We start from the raw sequence: 17,911 nt of genomic DNA, 5'->3' as shown, positions 1-17,911 counted from the left end.
CCGGCCGGCTGGCGGGGGAGGAGGCCTGCTCACCTGGGCCCGCGCTGCTCCGCCGGCGGCGTCCGGCCCCGCCCCGGTCCCGCCTCCTTGCGTACAACTCCGCCCCATGCCCTCTGCCCTCCCCCAGGCCCTGGGTCAGGCCCCCAAGTCCACTTATCCGCCCCTATGTCCGCTGCCAGGCCTCAAGCTCTCGGCCCCGCCCCTATGTCATCCGCCCCGCCTCCAAGATTCAGTCCTGCTCTCCTCCCGCTCGACTACCCTCCCAGATCACTCCAGCCTTCAAGACCTCTCCAGGCTCAAGCATCCCAACCCACCTGTCTTTCTGACTCTGTACCCACCATGATCCTCTGAGTTCTAGGCCAGCCCAGCAAGCTCCAAGACACCCATTTACAAAGCCTGGCCGCTACCAATCCTTCAGCCCCACCAAGTCCACGTCCTCAAGGTCCTATCCCTTCATCCCCCCCAGCACCACCCTCTGTAACCCGTGCCCACCTTCTTCCTCATAGCCAGGACCCTGCATCCTTCCTCATCTAGCCTTGGACCTCAGTTTCGTTCCGGGCACTTGTTTAGGGTGCACCCCCTTTGATACCACGCCTGAGCACCCCTAGGTTCCACAGTCCCATCCTCAGCTGTGCCCTCACTGCCCAGGCCTTCGCCGGCCCTTGGCTCTCCATGCTCCCAACCTGGTCCCCAGAACACCTCAGCCAGCCTCCCACCCCAGTTTCATAGACTCCTTTCCCAAGGGCAAGGGCGGTATTCCCCGTCTTCCATCACCCCTTTCCATGCCCAGGTCTCTATCCTGACCCTAACCTCCAACCCATCCCAACGTGAGGCCCTCAATCTCAGCCCACCAAGGGGACCCAACAGCTGGCATTCAAAATGACCACAAGGAGAGCAGACCCTACCCAGACTGTACCCTTTGTCCCCAACTCCTTGTTACCCTAAATGCTTCTCCTTGGCCCATCTAGTCCCTGGGATCCCATGGACACAACAGGCACCAGGGAGCCCATTCGCTTTCCTCAGTCTCCCACAAGCTCACAGTCAGGGTTGGCAGCTATCCAACCTAGGCCTGCCCAAGAGCCCTTCTGCCCGCCAGGGTTCCTGTCACCTGTCTCCAGGGCCACTGGGTAAGAGGGGTCTGCTGTCTCTGAACCCTGGTCAGAGACTCGGGCCCCAGTGTCATCCCTCATATACTGACACCAACCCCATGGACTGCTTGCCAGCATCCCAGCCATGCAGTAACCAGGCAGGCGCCCACTCCAGCTCCGCTCCTGGGGGTCCTCAGTCTCTTCAGTGAAACTCAGATTGCCCTAGTTTCCCTTTCCCAGCAAGGTCGGATGGAGCACTGTCTCAGGTTCTAAAACAGGGGCCCACATGAAGGCCTCAAGCTTTCACCTCCTGACCGCATCACCTGGCTGGGGACCCTGTGCAGAGGGACAGTGGGAGAGGGGGAGTATTTATTCTGCCCCTGCCCAGGAACTGGGACTCCTTTGTCTATCTCAGGAGTCTTACTCCTACTCCCTAGTTAAAGAAGCCATCTGAGTCCCAAGAAGGGATGAGGTACATATGGCTGCACTGAGGTTGGTGCCAGACCCAGACATCAAATCTGCGGCTCCCAGATCTGGGTACATCTCAAGAACTCCCCAAGAATCTCACCATGTGTGTTTCAGGGAAGCCTGCTGGCCACCATATTGGATGCCCACAGAAGCGTTCTGCTGAACCACAGCCCCAGAGTCTCCAGGCATCTCCTTGGACTAGGCCTTGGGCACACTGTCCCTTTCTTCCATTGGTGGCTTGGCAAGGAGGCTCCCCTGCTATGGCAGCTGCTCAGCATGGGCACTCAAGTGTGAGCTCCAATCCCAACTCACCCATATGTTTGCAGCAATCCCACACCCAAGCAGACTGTTTGTCTCTCATCTACCAAGTGGCAGTAATTATACGTACCTCCCTACAGGACTATGGGGAAGGTGGGGTTGCACAAGTGCTAGGTGTCATATTCTTGCAGCTATTGGGCATGATCAAGCATTTCCCAACCTTTCCTGGGTCAGGTCTGGATTTACAAGCTGGACTGATGTGGAAGAGGAGCAGGGCTTTGTGGGTAGCTCTGCACAAGACAGGTGGCTCTGGCTGAGCTCCACGTGGGCCGTGTGCCCTTTGCAGAGACCCTGACCCTAACAAGAAAGGATCGAGATCGGGATGCGCTCCGGAGCTGGAGGTGGGCGCTGGGACATTGGCAACTCCATGTGGAGACCCAGGACTGGCGGATCTGGGTGTTCTGGTTACCATAGTGCCGGAGTGGCCCTGGAAGTCCCAGAGGTGGATGAGATCTTCAAGGAGAATAGTGAGAGGGAGGCTTAGGATCAGGCTGTGGAAGGAGCACTCAGGAAGGACAAAGGAAAATGGAGTATTGTGGGGACCCATGGCACACAGAACAGGCAGCACCAGGGAGGCACTGGAGGCAGGAGCCCCAGAGCCAATTGAGGGAAAATGCAGAGGCAATGTGGGGTGCATAGCCATGGGGGGTGGGGTACAGAAATATCACTTGGGAAGGGAAAATAGGCCAAGAGAGGCATGTTGTGGGTTTAGTTGATTTGCTGTTTTCTATTGCTTTCCAATAAGCTGCATCTTACCTTGCTTTCAAGCAAGAAAAAAAACTCTATCACACAGAGGGAGAGTGGGGAGACTGCAGGAGCCCAGAAGGGAAACTGAGGCTGGGAGGCCAGCCTTGATTCTTCAAGACAGGACCAGGGGCTCCAGACCCCATAGCAGGGGCTGTGCCAGGGTCTCACCCCATCACCACCAGGAAAGGAAGGATTCCTAGCCTTCATCCAAATGCCTCTCTAGGGGTGCCGCTGCCACACTGAGGCCACACACAATGGCACAGTTTTGCAGAAGGGAGGATGGAGGCTGAGTGGCCGGAAACAGACATCACCGCATTGTGCCAAATGGAGCGTATTTGACAGCTGAGAAAACGGACCCAGGAGAGGTGAAGGATGGGAATTCAGGAATGGAATCACTGCTAACATAAGGTCCCTCATGGGCTGAGATCCAGAGTGGATTAAATAGGGGGGAGGGGAAGGTGGCTTTTTATGTAACAGTGGACGAGAAGAAACGATGAGGTAGCTCCAGGAGAGGACAGTCTCTCTCCTCTTAGGCAGCCCTACTCTAAATTCATGTCCTCGCCTCTTGGGATCCAAAATATGCACAAATTTAAATTTAAATCTTGTTCACCATGCTTGAAGATCCTGGGTCAGGAAAGAGCACTTCAGTTCTCCAGCCAGTGTCATCCACTCTTTCCAGGGGTGGGGACAAGGCACTGTGATCAACAAACCCACCAGGGCCACTGAGAGCAAGGAACAATTGTTCCCCGGAAAAAGAGCAAGTTGCAGTTGCCAGTAACAGCAAGTGAAACCAAGCTGGCCAAAGCACAGATGATTCCTGGGGATGGCATCCATGGCAAGAGAGACGCCGAGAGCTGGAATGGGTCAGTGTATCAGCAGTGGTGAAGGAAGAAAGAGCTTTGACTGAAGTGAATTGTGTCTGATTTTCTGACAAAGGTATCCCTAGAGTACAGGAGCCATCTCCCCTAGTCATGAGCACCATGGATGAAAAGGCTGTGCTTTCTGACAAGAAGACATGGGCTTCCCAGGACCTGGTATGTAATACATGCTGGGTGGATGGATGGATAGATGGATGGATGGATGGATAGATGGATGGATGGATGGATGGATGGATGGATGGATGGATGGATAGATGGATGGATGGATGGATGGTTGGATGGATAGGCAGATGGGCAGATGAATGTATGAGTGAGTGAATGAATGGGTAGGTGAGTGGATGAACAGTGGGATGAGTCAGTGTGTGGATGGATGGATGGATGGATGGATGGATGGATGGATGGATGGATGAACAGTTCTATGGATGGGTGGGTGGGTGAGTGGATGGACAGGTGAGTGGGTGGATGAGTGGATGGTTGGGTGGATGGATGGATGGATGCAGAGTCTGTGGATGGGTGGGTGGGTGAGTGGATGGACAGGTGACAGGGTGGATAGGTGGGTGGTTGGATGGATGCATGGAATGAATGGGTAGATAAATGAATAGTAGCTTCTTTAGGAATACTCATGACCACCCCAGTTAAATTCCACACACATCTTCTTGAACCCCCTACAAGTGCCAGGCCTAGACTGTAAGCTGGCAGAGTAGACTGAATCAGAGGTATCTTGTGGCCAAGGCCTGTGTGATGGGGGCTTTAGGCAAGGTGATGACAGATGCACTAAAGGACAACTAGGTCACAGTGGTGGAAGAAAACAGGACAGTCACATGCAAGAGAGCCCTACAGTAGATACCTGGTGCTTTTCAGCTCCTCACAAGCCATCCCTCCATTTCATACAATGATCAAGCACCCAAAGACAGCCTGTTAAATGTCCCCCAGTACATACTGTCCCCAAGAACAAGACTGTCCAGGATACTGACCACATCCTCGGGCACCATTCTGTAGAGTTCTGACTGGTAAGGCATTAGCAAAAATGATGTACCCAATGTCTTGGTCTCACCCTTTGGAAGGAATGTGCCTTGCCTCTATCCCTCTGCCCAAGTGGGAATGAAATCATGATATTAAGTCAGGTTTTGCCATTCAGACAAGGACAAGGACCTACCAGCAGTGGACTGTTATGGCCAGATTTTACATGAAAGAGAAATCAATGTACTTTGTTTCCCCCCCACCCTTACTGTGGATTGTACTCAAAGCCTATGTACTGAGCTACACTCCAACCCTTTTTATCTTTTATTTGAGACAAAGTCTTGCTAAATTGCCTACGCTGACCTTGAACTTGTGATCTTCCTGCCTCAGCCTGCTAAGTAGCTGGGATTACAGGTATGTGGCACCCTTTCCAGCTTCCTCTATCCTATTTAATTCACAATTTAAGGTGAGGGTTCTCTTAGAGATGGAAAGTCTGTAAACTAATTAATACAGAATTTTATACCTGGAAGAAGTACAAAAACTCCCACAGGTAACAAAAGTAGAAATATGTCTTAAATATACACATGTAGCAGGTTGGGAAGCTAGAGACTCTCTTATGCCAGGCCATAGCAGATGATAAACTGACTTTCATGACACCCTGCACAGTGAGGGCAATGGCTAAAGACTTTAGCATGTTGGCATTTGCTGGGTGCTCCTTGCCTCACTCCACCAAGCCCTACATGCAGTAGGAGAACGTCAGCCGAGCAGTCCAGTAGCAGGCAGAGACTGAAAGGAGAAGCTATTGCCTCTGGGCTGCAGCCCAAGTCCGGCAGCTTTTCAAGGTTGAAAAATCTGCGTGTTCTTTACTGCAGGCTGAGGCAGGTTCAGCAGAAGTTTCTGTGGAAGTTGTGTTAGCAGGAGACAAGAGTGTGAAGCCAGCCTTTGCAGGCATCTAGGTTCTCATCCTGTCGTGGTCAGTTCAGCAGCAAAGACCAGCCCAAGATGTTCTTTCTGATCCAAGGAGAGCACTTTGCCTGATGCCAAGTTGGCAGAGAGGTGAATGCATAAACACACAGGCTGAGAGATGAAAGACCACAGTTTTTACAAATACCGTTAGTGCCAGTGAGACTAAGTAGAAGCAAGTAGGCAGAAAACCAACCAAGACTTTGAGGGACACAAGTTACCAAAGACCCCACACACACACACACACACACAGGCCTATACAACCAGCTCTGGCCTCTAAGCTTGCACCACCAACAGGCTGTTAAACCTGCACAACCCAAACAGGGGTACAACTTCCAATACCCACTTCAGGGAACCATGATGGAGCCACAGGCCCAAAGAAGTCTACTCCTAGGAACAGCGGAGAGAGGAGCTGTCATCAAGCAATCCACTCGAATGCCCAGAACCCAGTTTGTGCTGCCGGACCTGAGAGCTCCCACTTTTCCCTCTGCCGTGGTTCCCAGCATGGCTACCCTATGCCTGCCAGCATCTGCATCCTGGGTGTGATGAGGTGGGTCACTGTGTGCAAATGGGTCAGTTCTTACCTCAAGGAGCCACATGCAGACTTGAGGCACAGACCCTGGATGCCGCCCTGGTCGGAGCTGTGGCGTTGTCTCCCCAGGGAGAGAGCAATCTGTGCTCCAGAGGGGCAGGACACACAGACAGTTGGCTGGCAAAAGAGACAGATGAGCTGAGGCTGCTCACTGACCTAAATTGCTTTTGTGTCTTTCTGTGTTTAAAGAATCCTGGCTTCTCTCTGGGGATGCGGAAATCAGAAAGGGAGAAGGGGAAAGACTATATTTGTACATCTCCCTGAAGCTATGTTTAGTGGGGGAGCTGATGCCTTTAGCCCCCATTCCTGCACTTTCCCACTTCCCTGGCTTGAAGAGAAGATGCTGAAACATCTCACAATACACAGGAAGAACATGAGGATAGGGAAGCAACAGAACTAGAAGGAACCTGGGCTCCTGGCCTACTTACCTGCACACAGGTGAGAAAGCAAACTCTCTCTTGCTTATGCCAGTCTCGCCTGAAGTCTCTCTCCCAGCAGCTCCACCTATATTCTGAGGATTACTCACCTTAGCTCTCCTCTCCTGTCCTCTCCACCCTGGGGCTCTAGGGCAGGTCCCCTACAGCATCACGTGATGAGACCTGAGCCAGTCTCTGACCACAGAACTTGTTCGGGATAAGCGTGTGTCCCACTTCCAACCAATGATGTGCAAGAAGCTTGCTCTGGGGTTCAGAGAAAGACATTCATGACAGTCCCCATGAGGATGTGGGGACTGAAACTGCTGCCACCACCTTGCACAAAGCCCCAAATGGGGAAATCCCAGAGGAAGGCAAAGTGACTCTTCACAGAGAACCAAGGTCCCACCTGCCCAAGCCCATCCCTGGGGCCTTGAATCCAGGGCAGAAGAGGCAGGCTGGTCTCTTCTCTTGATACCTCAATTAAAGGAAACAATACACTTCATTTCCTCTTAGCATAAGCTAGTTTGGGCTGGATATCTGTTTCTTGCTGCCAAAAGTGGTCTCAGTCCTAAAATTGTCGCCAGACTCTGGGAGGATTGTGGAGGAGTGGCGAAAGAGGGTAAATCTGAGACCACTGGAGGCTTGTTTAGGGGGAAATAAATTTGTCATAAGGATGCATGCAGACCTGAGCCAGAACTGGCAAGTTCTCAGGAGTGGGCAAGAAATCTCCAGAAATCTCCTTTGCCCCATTTCTGCCTTTCTGAAGCTGCCTGGACCAGCTCTCTCCAGCCTGGCTCTTTTGGCCAACTAGCGCCCTCTACTGACAAAGAATTCCTGTCGCTTTGAAACCTTGAATGGCCACCAGCTCAGCTCCACCTGTTGTCATGTTCACAAGACTTTCAACCCCCAGATCAAAAGAAGAGGCATCGAGAGGCAGAGTCATGTCTATGATGGTCTCTGCACCTGGATCAGGACCCCCTTTCGGTCCAGCAGTCACGTGGTCTCAACATGGCTTCGACCTCTGGTCAGGCTGTGGCATGGCCCACACCACTACTGACCTGCCCTATATGCTTACACAGAATATTACATTAGCCAGTGCTTTTGATTTCAAGAGGCAGAAACCCAACTCGGACTGGCTTCAGCACCAAGGAACCTTCTCTGTAAGTCAAGAGTCCAGGGCAGTTTAATTCAGCTAGAGCCATCCTTGAATGTCACTGGAACCATGCACATCTCCACACAGGCTCTCCCTACAGAGTGGCTCTCAGCAACTCCTAGATTAGGTCTTCACAGCTCTAAGTTCCAGAAAAAAAGCAATAGTTCTCTGAAGAAAGGTTTTGAAGAGGACATTAGAAAATGGAAAGACATCCCCTGTTCGTGCACAGACAACATCAATATCATCAAAATAGCCATATTAGCAAAAATGATATATAGATTTAATGCAATTCCTATAAAAATACCAAGACCATCCTTCACAGAACTAGAAAAAAATCTTAAAATATATATGGAACCAGAAAATACCCAGAATAGCTAAACCAATGCTGAGCAAAAGGGGCAGAGCAGAAGGCATCACAATACCAGATTTCAAGTCATACTATGAAGCTGCAGTAATAAAACAGCATTGTACTGACACAAAAACAGACACATCAATCAACTGCATAGAACAGAAAACATAGAAACAACTCTATGCACGTTTAGCCACATTTAGTCTGATTTTTGACAAATTAGTCAAAAACAAACACTAGAGAAAAGATACCCTCTTTAATAAGTGGTGCTAGGAAAGCTGGTTATCCATGTGCAGAAGAATAAAACTAGACCCATCTCTTACCCTTTACTAAAATCAAATAAAAATGGATCACAGACCGAGATATAAAAACAGAAACACTGAAACTGCTAGAAGATAAAACAGGGAAAACACTTGAAGACATAGTGATGGGTAAGGACTTCCTGTGCAGAATTCCAAAGCACAAAAAATAATCCCAAGAGTCAACAAATGTGATTATATTAAATTTAAAAGCTTCTGCACAGCAAAGAAAACAATCAACAGACTAAAGAGACAACCTACAAAATGAGGTAAAAAAACTTGCCAGCAGAGATATAGCTCAGTGGCATAAGCACCTGCCTGGAAAAAACTTGCCAGCTACTCTTCTGATAGAGGACTAATATTTAGGATATATAAAGAACTAAAAAATTTAGACCACCCAAAATGACCCAGTCAAAAAATGAGCAAATAAAATGAATAGACACTTCTCAAAGGGAGTATAAGTGGCCAATAAATACATGAAAAAAATCAGCATCTTTAGCTTAAAGGAAATGCAAGTGAAAACTACTCTGAGATTCTATCTTGCCCCGGTCAGAATGCACACATAAGCACATTCACACACCCACATGTGCACACACACACATGCATGAATGCACAAGTGTGTGCTCTTGTTCTGGCAAGAATATGGGGAGAAAGGAACCTTTTGTACATTATTGGTGTGAATGTAAACAGGCACAACTGCTATGGAAGTCAATATGGAGACTCTCTTAAAATCTAAAAACAGAAATTTAATTTGACCCAGCTATACCTCTCCTGTGTATATTCCCAAAAGTATCAAAGGACATCATACTATAGTGACACATGTATTCATGTCTATAGCAGCACAATTCACAATAGCTGAACTATGGAAACAACCTAGATACCCATCAACAGACAAATGGATAGAGAAAATGTGGTACACAATGTAGTAGCATTCTACCACAGAGAAGTGAGCCTACTCAGGTCATTTGTAGGAAAATGAATGGCTCTTGCGACCATCCATTAAATGAAATAAGCCAGACACAGAAAATTAAATATTCCATGGTTTCTTTTATATAGGAAACCCAAAACATAAGTAAGTTAAAGTAATGGAGAGATGGTAGGAAACAGGGAGAGAGAGAAAGGAATCTGAGAAGAGGGAGAGGGAAAGACAGGGAGGAAGGGAAACAAAAACAATCATGATATGATACATATGTTGTACCTGTCCCCCAAAATGAATTTAATTATTGTGTATCACAAACACATAACAGTAAAAGATTTTTAAAATAAGTCCATAAAGGACTGTAAGGAGCTGAGAGCAACGCCAAGTTATTGTACTAGCCATTATTATTCTAACAGATGCCCACAAATTCTAGGTTCAAGTCAGCAAACTAAGGTGGGCCACTGTCCACCTCTTAACCAATCACTGTGGTATGTGACACTGTGGCTGGCTGGGTCTGCATTAAGCTGTGGAGTTGGAGAAAAGTAAGCCTAATCAATAAAGGCCTGAGAGTAGAGGGACACATACAGGTTTGTCACCAGAACCAGCCTGTTACTTTCAATCCCGCAGTTGAATCTGGCGCTGTATGCAGGACCCATCAGAAAAGTATTACTATTTTCAATCCTTCATCTGATAGCCAAGTGAGTCTTTCAACAGCGCAGTTTAAATCTGGCACCAGAACAAATGAGTTTTTGATAGGAGAACTGTCCAATGTCTTATTTGCATGAGGGAGAAGCCAATCCAAGAATTTCGGCACAAAAGACACCTTTTCCCTTATCCTCAGGGCTGCTATGAATCTGTTCACTGGCCTCCTCTGGCCCTGTAGAGCATTGCGCTTTCCCCGCTTCAATAAATATATACCCTTGATGCCTTCTCTGTGTGTCTTGTCCAGTTCTTTGTTCAAGATACCAAGGACCTGGAAAGAATCCCTCAGGACCCTCCATCCAGGAACATCCTGTGACCAGGATCTTAGATCAGGGTAAGAGATGACCACTGCTATTATGTGGATGTGGTTTCTCCCGCAAAGGCTCATGGACTGCAAGCTTGTCCCAGTGTGGGGCCTTAAAGGGCTGGGGCTTGCTGGAATTAGGTCATGAGGACCACCCTGTCATGAACAGCTTGAGGCTATCTTTCAGGATTGGGTCAGGCCATCTATGACTGGATTCAGTCTTCAGAAAGTGAGTTGTGATAAGCAAGGTCACCCCATGTGTGGTCCCCCTTCCACTCATCCGCCATGTTGCCACACAGCCACGGAGCCTTTGCCAGGGTGTGGACACCATGCTGCGTAGCCTCCCAGCAACCAGAATCACAAGCCAAGCCAGGTGAAGGCTAAAGGCAATTCTCTGTCACACCCAGGGCTACTCTCCAGCCCCAAATGGCACATCTGGGCCCTGAGATTGACAAGTCCGTGACACACTGTTAGAGGAAGGGCAGCTGCTTCTCACCCAGACCCAGCTCGTTCTGTCCATCCTCTGCATTTTCCATCATCCCAAGTCAGAAGTTATGATTGCCTGTGCTCATCAACCACCTGCCCCTCTGGCTCTAGACCGCAGGGGACAGAGAGCAAGCTCTGAAAGAGTCCTGGGGCAGCCGACACTCCCTGGGGTCTAGTCACACTCAAGCCCTTATCAGAGAAATGTGGCAAACACTGCCCCCACACTCTCAGCCTTCTCTCTCCCTGTGGGCTGGTTGTCCAGCTGGATCTCTGCCACCTTGTAAAATCTGCATCTCCATCTGTCACCACTCTTTGGAGTTTTACAGTTAACTCCTTAGTGTCTCAGGAACACTGTCTTTGTAACATCTTGATAAGCAACATCTTTCCCAGCAACCCCTGGGAGGATGTTCTCACATGTGCCAGTGCGGTGGGGGAGGCTGATGGGCAGGGAGAGGAAGAAGGAAAAGCAGGGCAGGAGAACAGAAAACACCTCCAAAAGCAGCAATGTGCCCACGACTGAGCCTTGATCTCCCTCTTGGCACCCTGGGAGGCTCTCCATAAAATGGGGTACATTCAGAGCCAGCATGGAGTGTGGACAAGGAGGGTCCAGTGGGGAGCCACTGCCTCCAAGCTCCTCAAAAGAAGAAGCTTATGTTAGCTTTACATCACTATGACAAAATGCCTGGTATAAGAGACCAACAATTTATAAGAGGGAAATATTTGGTTTGGCTCATGCAGAGGTTTCTGTCCATAGTTGTGTCCACTGTTTTGGGGCCTGGGGCAAAGGAGAACATCATGGTAGAACATCAGAGCTGCTCACTTCATGGTGGCCAGGAAGCAAGGAAAGAAACAGGAAGGGGCAGGGCCCCAGTATCTCCTTCAGGGGCACAGCCCTAGTGACTTCACTTCCTTCTCTTAGACCCCACCTCTTAAAGGTCCCACTACCTCTGAATTGGGCTACAGGCTGGGGACCAAGCCTTGGACACATGGGCCTTTGGAGAACATTTAGGATCCAAACATAACAAGGCTGTAGGAAATTAAGCTTGAGGCCCTTGTAGCAGAATCAGAGAAAAGACTGGGAGGCTGGTGGGGGAACCCTTCCCCCACTCACAGGTGATGAGTGAGGTGACCAGGGTGGACTTTGCGTAACTGTGAGAAACACAGTCTTATACACATCTTGGCATAGTCTTTATCCTGCTCAGGCCCCTCTGTTCCTAAGCAATGAGAGATGACACTTCCTTCCATAGGGTTTGCTCCTTAAGGTAAATTTAAGGTGGGCTTTCTTATGAATTATCACTGTGCTGAATTATTAACCACATGCAGACATTTGCAGGCCTTTAAACTCTTGGGTTTCCTGCAACCCTTGTTGGGAATGCTTGTGCCAGTGAAAATATGATTCCTTTTGGCAACAGAAGAGAGAGACCATGTTTATTTTCCTTCCCAGGCTTCCCAGCTCCAGAAACCCAGAAGGAGCAAGATCCGGAAACAGGAAGCAAGGTCAGGTCTGCAGCCAGCTGAGTGGTGCTTCTATTATGTGGTGCCAGCCCCAGGTCAGCCTGATCTCAGAGCCTCTGAGGGACAGAGCTGGAGGGAAACCAAGTAGAGTGCCTGTTCTTGGGGCCTGGCCTGGTTCTTGGGCCTGGCCTGGCCTGGCCTGGGGCCTCGGCCTTGGGCATCTCCATAGGAAATGGTCTCATGTGGCCCACATGGGGAAGAGAGGCCGAGGGGCCAGGGGTCACCTCTGTGTCCACCGCTTACCTGGCAGGCCACGAACCCTCCTTGATGTCCTCAACTGAGGATGTTATCCTGACCCTGCAGGGCTGGCATGAGGTCCAAGGAACAGGGGACATCCAGCCTGCATCACAGTGCTGTGTAGAACATCAGAAGCCCAAGAAAGGCAAATTCTCTCTTGCCACCTGCCATGACTTCCGGTGGAGTGAGGCTCAGCACACAGACGCCAGCTGGACATGGAGGGGCTTGTAAAGACAGAAGCACAAATGCCAGCCCAGCAGCCCATGTCCATGACCAGGACAAGGAGCTCCTGGCAGGCCAGACAGCACCTCCAGGAAGAGGCATAAAAAGAGTTAGAAGCTGACAGTCTGGAGTCAGAGGCTATATTCTCTGACCAGCTTCCCACAGCCGTGGAAGGAGAAGCACTGTATGTGTGTGTGTGTGTGTGTGTGTGTGTGTGTGTGTGTGTATGTGTGTGCCTGATACAGGCTTTTCTCTCCCCAGCCCCTTTTGCCAAACGCTCTGAGTCCACACGTTCACCTCTTGCCCACTTGTTTCCCTACTGCTGGACAGGCCACCGGATATGCCGTTTGTGGTGACCCCTTCCCTCCAAGCCTGAGACTGGGTGCCCCTGCATAGCAGAGCAGGGGCTCAGGCCCAGCAGGACCTCTGCCCAACTCCAGACCTCCTGTGCCATGCTTCAGGGAATAGCAATGGTGAGGGTTCCCTCTGCCAGACAGGCCCAGGGCTAAGAGACCTATTGATCCACCTGCTTTCCAGCCCATGAGATCTGGCACCTGTGTGGTCTTGAAGTTTTACCTCACCCCCTCTGGGGGAAGCAAGTACCACCCTCATCTTACATACTGGCAAACTGAGGCAGAGCACAATGGGAATTAGAACTCAGGCCTGCCCATATGTGGCACATTTGCTGGGTCCTGCAGAGGGATGGGTTGGCCGACGGAGAGGGGGGCGTGCCTTTTTGCTCAGAAGACCTCCCAAGATCTCCCAGGAATGAGCCAGTCATCAGCATGGCCCTTCTAACTGGGAGAGGAAGGAAGAGGCAATCACTGAGGTCTTATCACTGAGTCATTTTCCAGGCCCCAAGAAAAGGGCACTGAGTGCCTGGAAGCAGCCCGGGGCCTGCAGGGACAGGTGTGTGGGGTGGGGCTGAAGGAATGCTCTGGACTCTGCAAGACCCTCTTCCTGTCCCTGCAACACTTGTGGCTCAGAAGGCTCAGTGTGGAAAGGAGAGCAGGGCGAGGGGATCAGACTAGTTGAGCCCAGAGTTTGGGGCATGCCCAAGGCTTGGTGCTACCCCCTACACCCCATCTTCCCCTGACCACACAGACGTCATAGTGCCTCTGTTGTGATGCCTGTGTGGTGGGGGCTGTCAACCCTGAGCTGTACCAGCTTGCAGAGGACAACAGTGAAATCTACTTCCCTGATGGCTGCCTGGGCCAGCTCTGGTTCTCCGTGGAGTACCAGCCAGAGGCCGAGAAGCTGCTGGTGGGCCTGATCAAGGCACAGCAGCTGTGAGCTCCCTCAGAGATCTGCAGGCCCCTTGTGAGGCTCCACCTGCTGCCCGATGAATGGTACTTCCCCCAGTCCAGGATCCCAAAGCTTGATGAGCACTTCATCTTCCAGGTAAAGCTCTGGAGCTGTTGGGTGCACAGCACAGCCTGACGGCGTCACCAGGGCCTTGCAACTCTAGACTGAGCAGTATGGGGTTTCTGGCAAGGTTGCCCAAGGAAGACAGGATGTTCTGCTTGGGAAGACCTCCAGGCCCCGTAGAATGACTTGCCACCTTGGGGTGGGTGTGGTCCCTTTGTGCACCTTGGGCTACAAGTGCAAATGCGATCGGGGCCCCTGGCCTGCAGGGGCCTGGGAGTCTGAGCAGGTGATTGGGGCCCTCTGGGGAAGCTGGCATTGAAAGCTGCCAAGAGGCCTTGGACAAACACTTTGTCAAGATCTGTGTCGCAGGCAGGCCTAGGAGGTCAGAAAAGGCCATCAGTTTACAGTAGAATGGGGTTGCTGAGGCCAGAGCCATGCTCCACACCTCCTCGGGGGCTGAAAGGTGGGAAGAGAGTCAGCCTACAGACCCGTCCCCAGCTGTCCTGCTGATACCCAGGGCCAAGGCTTCGGGGATTTACAGGTGAATCTAAGCTTCTTGGGACATCAGGATCAAGCTGAGAGCCTCAAAGCAGACATAGCATGTGCCCACTTTTTTTCTTCACTGACTACATACCCACTGACCCCACCCTGACTTTGTCCTGGCCTTTCTGTGCTTTGAGGGGGAAGGGGAGAAAAGGAGAAAGAGCTAGAGAAGAAAGTCAGTGTCTTAATTAATTTTTTTGTTACTGAGACAAAATACCTGATGCTCACAAGTTAAAGGAGGAAAGGTTTATTTCAGCTCATAATTTGTAGAGGTTTCAGTCCATAGTCAGCTGGCTCCAAAGTAGGATGGCTTGACAGAAGAGAATAGAGGAAGAGAAACAGTCCATGGCAGGGCAGGCAGGAAGCTGCAACAGCAAGCAGCAAGCAGCAGCAAGACTGCCTTCTGTCCCTTTTATCCCGAACAAGCTTACAAATATTTTGGATGGTGCCACTCACATCTGGGGTAGAGCTTCTTTCTTCAGTAAATCCATTCAACTACACCCAGAACTAGCTAATTCCAATCAGTAGACTAATTTAGTACCACACACCCTTAATCCCAGTATCACAGACCCTATACCAAGCCAGCTCTGAAAAGCTCAATCTATGAGTGCATGAGGCTTTGGGCAGACATCTACATACAGCCATAATTGCCAGTGTGACTCGTCCTTTGCTGTAACCCAGATGCTGTGATTAGGCTTTTACAATCCAGAAAGGAGGACACTAACCTGAGGGCAGATCCCTTGGAAGTTCTACTTATTCCAGGGCAGAGGAATAAGTAAAACTTATTCCCAAATTCCCAGGCAAAAGCAGCACACTGGGTGACAAGGCTCTGTCACTTCCCCAGGGGCTGCTGCCCCACTGCTAGAAGGGTCCCTAGAACATGATTGGGTTGGGATGTGTAGGTCCCTGGTCAAGATACACCTTCCCCAAAGTGTCTGTGCCCAGGGGGTCACCCCATCCTGCACCTGTCCTACACCTGACCCTGCCAAATCTCCCCCAGGTGTCAGGCAAGAGCATCACCCAGAGGGTGCTGTGGTTCTCAGTGTACCACGTGGACAGGCAGAGGAGGCACCAGCTGCTGGACCAGGTGCTGTTCCCCTTGAGGAGTGAGACCCTGGCAGGTAACATTCACCACATCATTTGGAGAGACCTGGAGCCCAAGAGCCTGGAGGTAAGGTGAAGGCCACCAGATATGTACCGCCAAGGGTCAGTACTGTGTGGGCAGCTGGCAGGTGTGCTCTGGACCCAGGAGCACCTGCTGGCCAGCATTAGCACACTGCACACCACACTCCAAGAGTGACCCGGGCAGATGGCCCAGCCCCAAGCTGCAGGGCACAAGTCAGGGTGGACCAGCTCCCAGGCAGGCCCTTTGCACTGGCCATCACATTATTTGTAACATTCTGGAAAATGCATATTTTCCAGGTTCCCACACCTGTGCAAAGTGAACCCACACACACACTGACCCAGTAAACCTACCCTTCCTCCAGCCCCAGGAGGCACCCAGGGGGCTCCAGTAGGTTTTGGAATTCCACAGGCCTGGGTGGGAATATCCCACTCTGGTCCACACTGCAGGCTAAGAATCATTTATCCAAAATGCTTGGGACCAGAAAGATTTCAGATTTGAGATTTTTTCAGATTTTACAGTATTTGCAAGTACATAATGGAATATGTTGGGGATGGAACTAAAGTCTAATAAAATTCGTCTGTTTCATCTGTACTTTATACACTTACATGCAATGTTTATTGAATTTGGTGTGGAATTTTCCATTTGGCACTCAAAAAGTTGTAGACATCGGTGCTGCTTGGATTTCTGGTTTTCAGATTAGGGACGCTCAGCCTGTGCTGCACAAGTCCCTTTGGCTCTCTAGACCTCAGTTTCCCCATCTGTAATACCAGAATCAAAGGGGACCATGTGGCTGTGTCATGTGCACCTGTGTGTGACAGCTCAGAGCAGGGAAGAAGGGAGGCGTCCTGTGACCCCACCACTCCTGTCAGCACCTCTGTCTTGTTGTCCCCAGCCTCTCTCAGAGTCTGGTGACCTGCAGTTCTGCCTGAGCTACAACAATTGCCTAAGCTGCCTTACAGTCGTGGTGCTGCGTGCCAGGGGTCTGTAGCTCCAAGAAGACAGAAGCATTGCCAGTGAGTCCTCTCCCTCCTCCTGGGGAAGGTCTTGCCTCATCCAGCTCCACATGGTGATGTGCTGCAGCCTTCCGGGTCACCTTGGTGAACAGCATTTAGCTCGTGGGGCTCCCACTCTGAGGAAGAAATGATGAACGTGGGCACAGTGTTCCCAGACTGAAAATTTGTAACATCAGCAACACCAGTGTGATTGTTGGATTGTGGCCCATATAACATCCATGAAGACAACATCTCCTGCAGCCCTCAGATGACAGTCATTGTGTGCCCTGTCACTGTCACAGGCTCTGTCCTCTCTCCCCCTAGACAGTGGTACTTTTGGCCCATGCATCATTGCTGCATCACTAGAACAGAACCAGAACTAGAACCAGCATCCCTTTTTTCTTATGCAGTCCAGCAACTCCATACAAGAAGTAGTGACCATTATGTGGGGTTGTGTCTCTTTATTTCACTTTTGATCTCTGTCAGTGCACAAATACAAGCTTTGCCTGGCATGGGTCTGTATGGACAGACTGTCTTTGCTTTTTCTCACTCATTTCTCTTGCATACTTTCAATTCAATCCACACCTCAATCGATTCTGATAGCTTCATAGCATACACGTCATAGTTTTCTACATGTCTGTGGAGCGAGTCCTAAAGTGGAACTGTTTCTATTTCATCTGGGGACCCTGTAGCTGCCAACCACCACCTCATTTCTTCCAGGTGAGGCTCCTGACTAGCAGTGGCCATTCTAGGGACACTGGGGAAGATGCTAAGTGTCCTCTTTGCAGAACAGAAAGGACTGATGTCTCTAACTCCTCCCTGAAAAATCTACATGACAAAAGATGAGCAGATTCTTTGCTCTGATGTGGAGGATAAACAGGCTGCTATATGAGGCTACACTAAGGCCAGGGCAATAAATACATGGACCAGGACTGCCTGGGTCATCTCAAATCTTGTCAGCATATGACCCAGTAGAAAGAGCCCTTTGCACCTCCAAAAAACATTTAGCATAAGCTGATCAATTTCCACTCCAAAAAAGTACTAGAATTTGACTGAATTTCATTAACTACAGTGGACCCTTGACTTAGGAACCCAATTTGTTCCTGAGGGCTGGTTGTAACTCAAGTTGTTAATGGAAGGCTCAAGCTCCTCTATACAGCCTTCAAAGTCTCTCTCCTATATACAGGCAGATCTCAGTGTCCTTAGAGACACACTGACCCATGATTTCTTTTTTTTTTTTTTTTTAAAGATAAAAGGAGGGAAACA

At 50.1% G+C, this 17,911-nt stretch overlaps 2 protein-coding genes across 4 annotated transcripts in view; one reads left to right on the top strand and one right to left on the bottom strand.

Moving 5' to 3' along the window:
- The window catches only part of Gprin2 (G protein regulated inducer of neurite outgrowth 2), a 13,857-nt gene extending 7,344 nt beyond the window's left edge, over positions 1-6,513 (bottom strand). Inside the window, exon 1 of one of the 3 annotated variants that reach the window (XM_005407916.2) lies at positions 6,443-6,513. Coding sequence is in view for 1 of the 3 variants with exons in the window: in XM_013506342.1 (XP_013361796.1) it covers positions 1,657-1,659 (3 nt within the window). In the remaining 2 variants the exon portion in view is untranslated. Of the gene's footprint in view, positions 1-33; positions 64-1,656; positions 1,681-6,442 lie in introns of those variants that run through there. The other 2 variants (XM_013506342.1, XM_005407917.2) reach the window with 2 other exon arrangements.
- Positions 2,197-17,128, top strand: LOC102022413 (synaptotagmin-15). The gene is given in 7 exon segments (XM_005415248.1): positions 2,197-2,341; positions 3,558-3,655; positions 5,926-5,972; positions 12,947-13,070; positions 13,721-14,017; positions 15,528-15,698; positions 16,546-17,128. Coding segments are annotated over 7 exon segments (1,134 nt in total). The 3' UTR covers positions 16,798-17,128.
- The last annotated feature ends 783 nt before the right edge of the window (positions 17,129-17,911 follow it).

The sequence above is a fragment of the Chinchilla lanigera genome, unplaced genomic scaffold, assembly GCF_000276665.1.
Source record: "Chinchilla lanigera isolate Chin_1 unplaced genomic scaffold, ChiLan1.0 scaffold00109, whole genome shotgun sequence".
NCBI lineage: Eukaryota > Metazoa > Chordata > Mammalia > Rodentia > Chinchillidae > Chinchilla > Chinchilla lanigera.
This window is presented reverse-complemented; position numbering and strand designations above follow the sequence as displayed.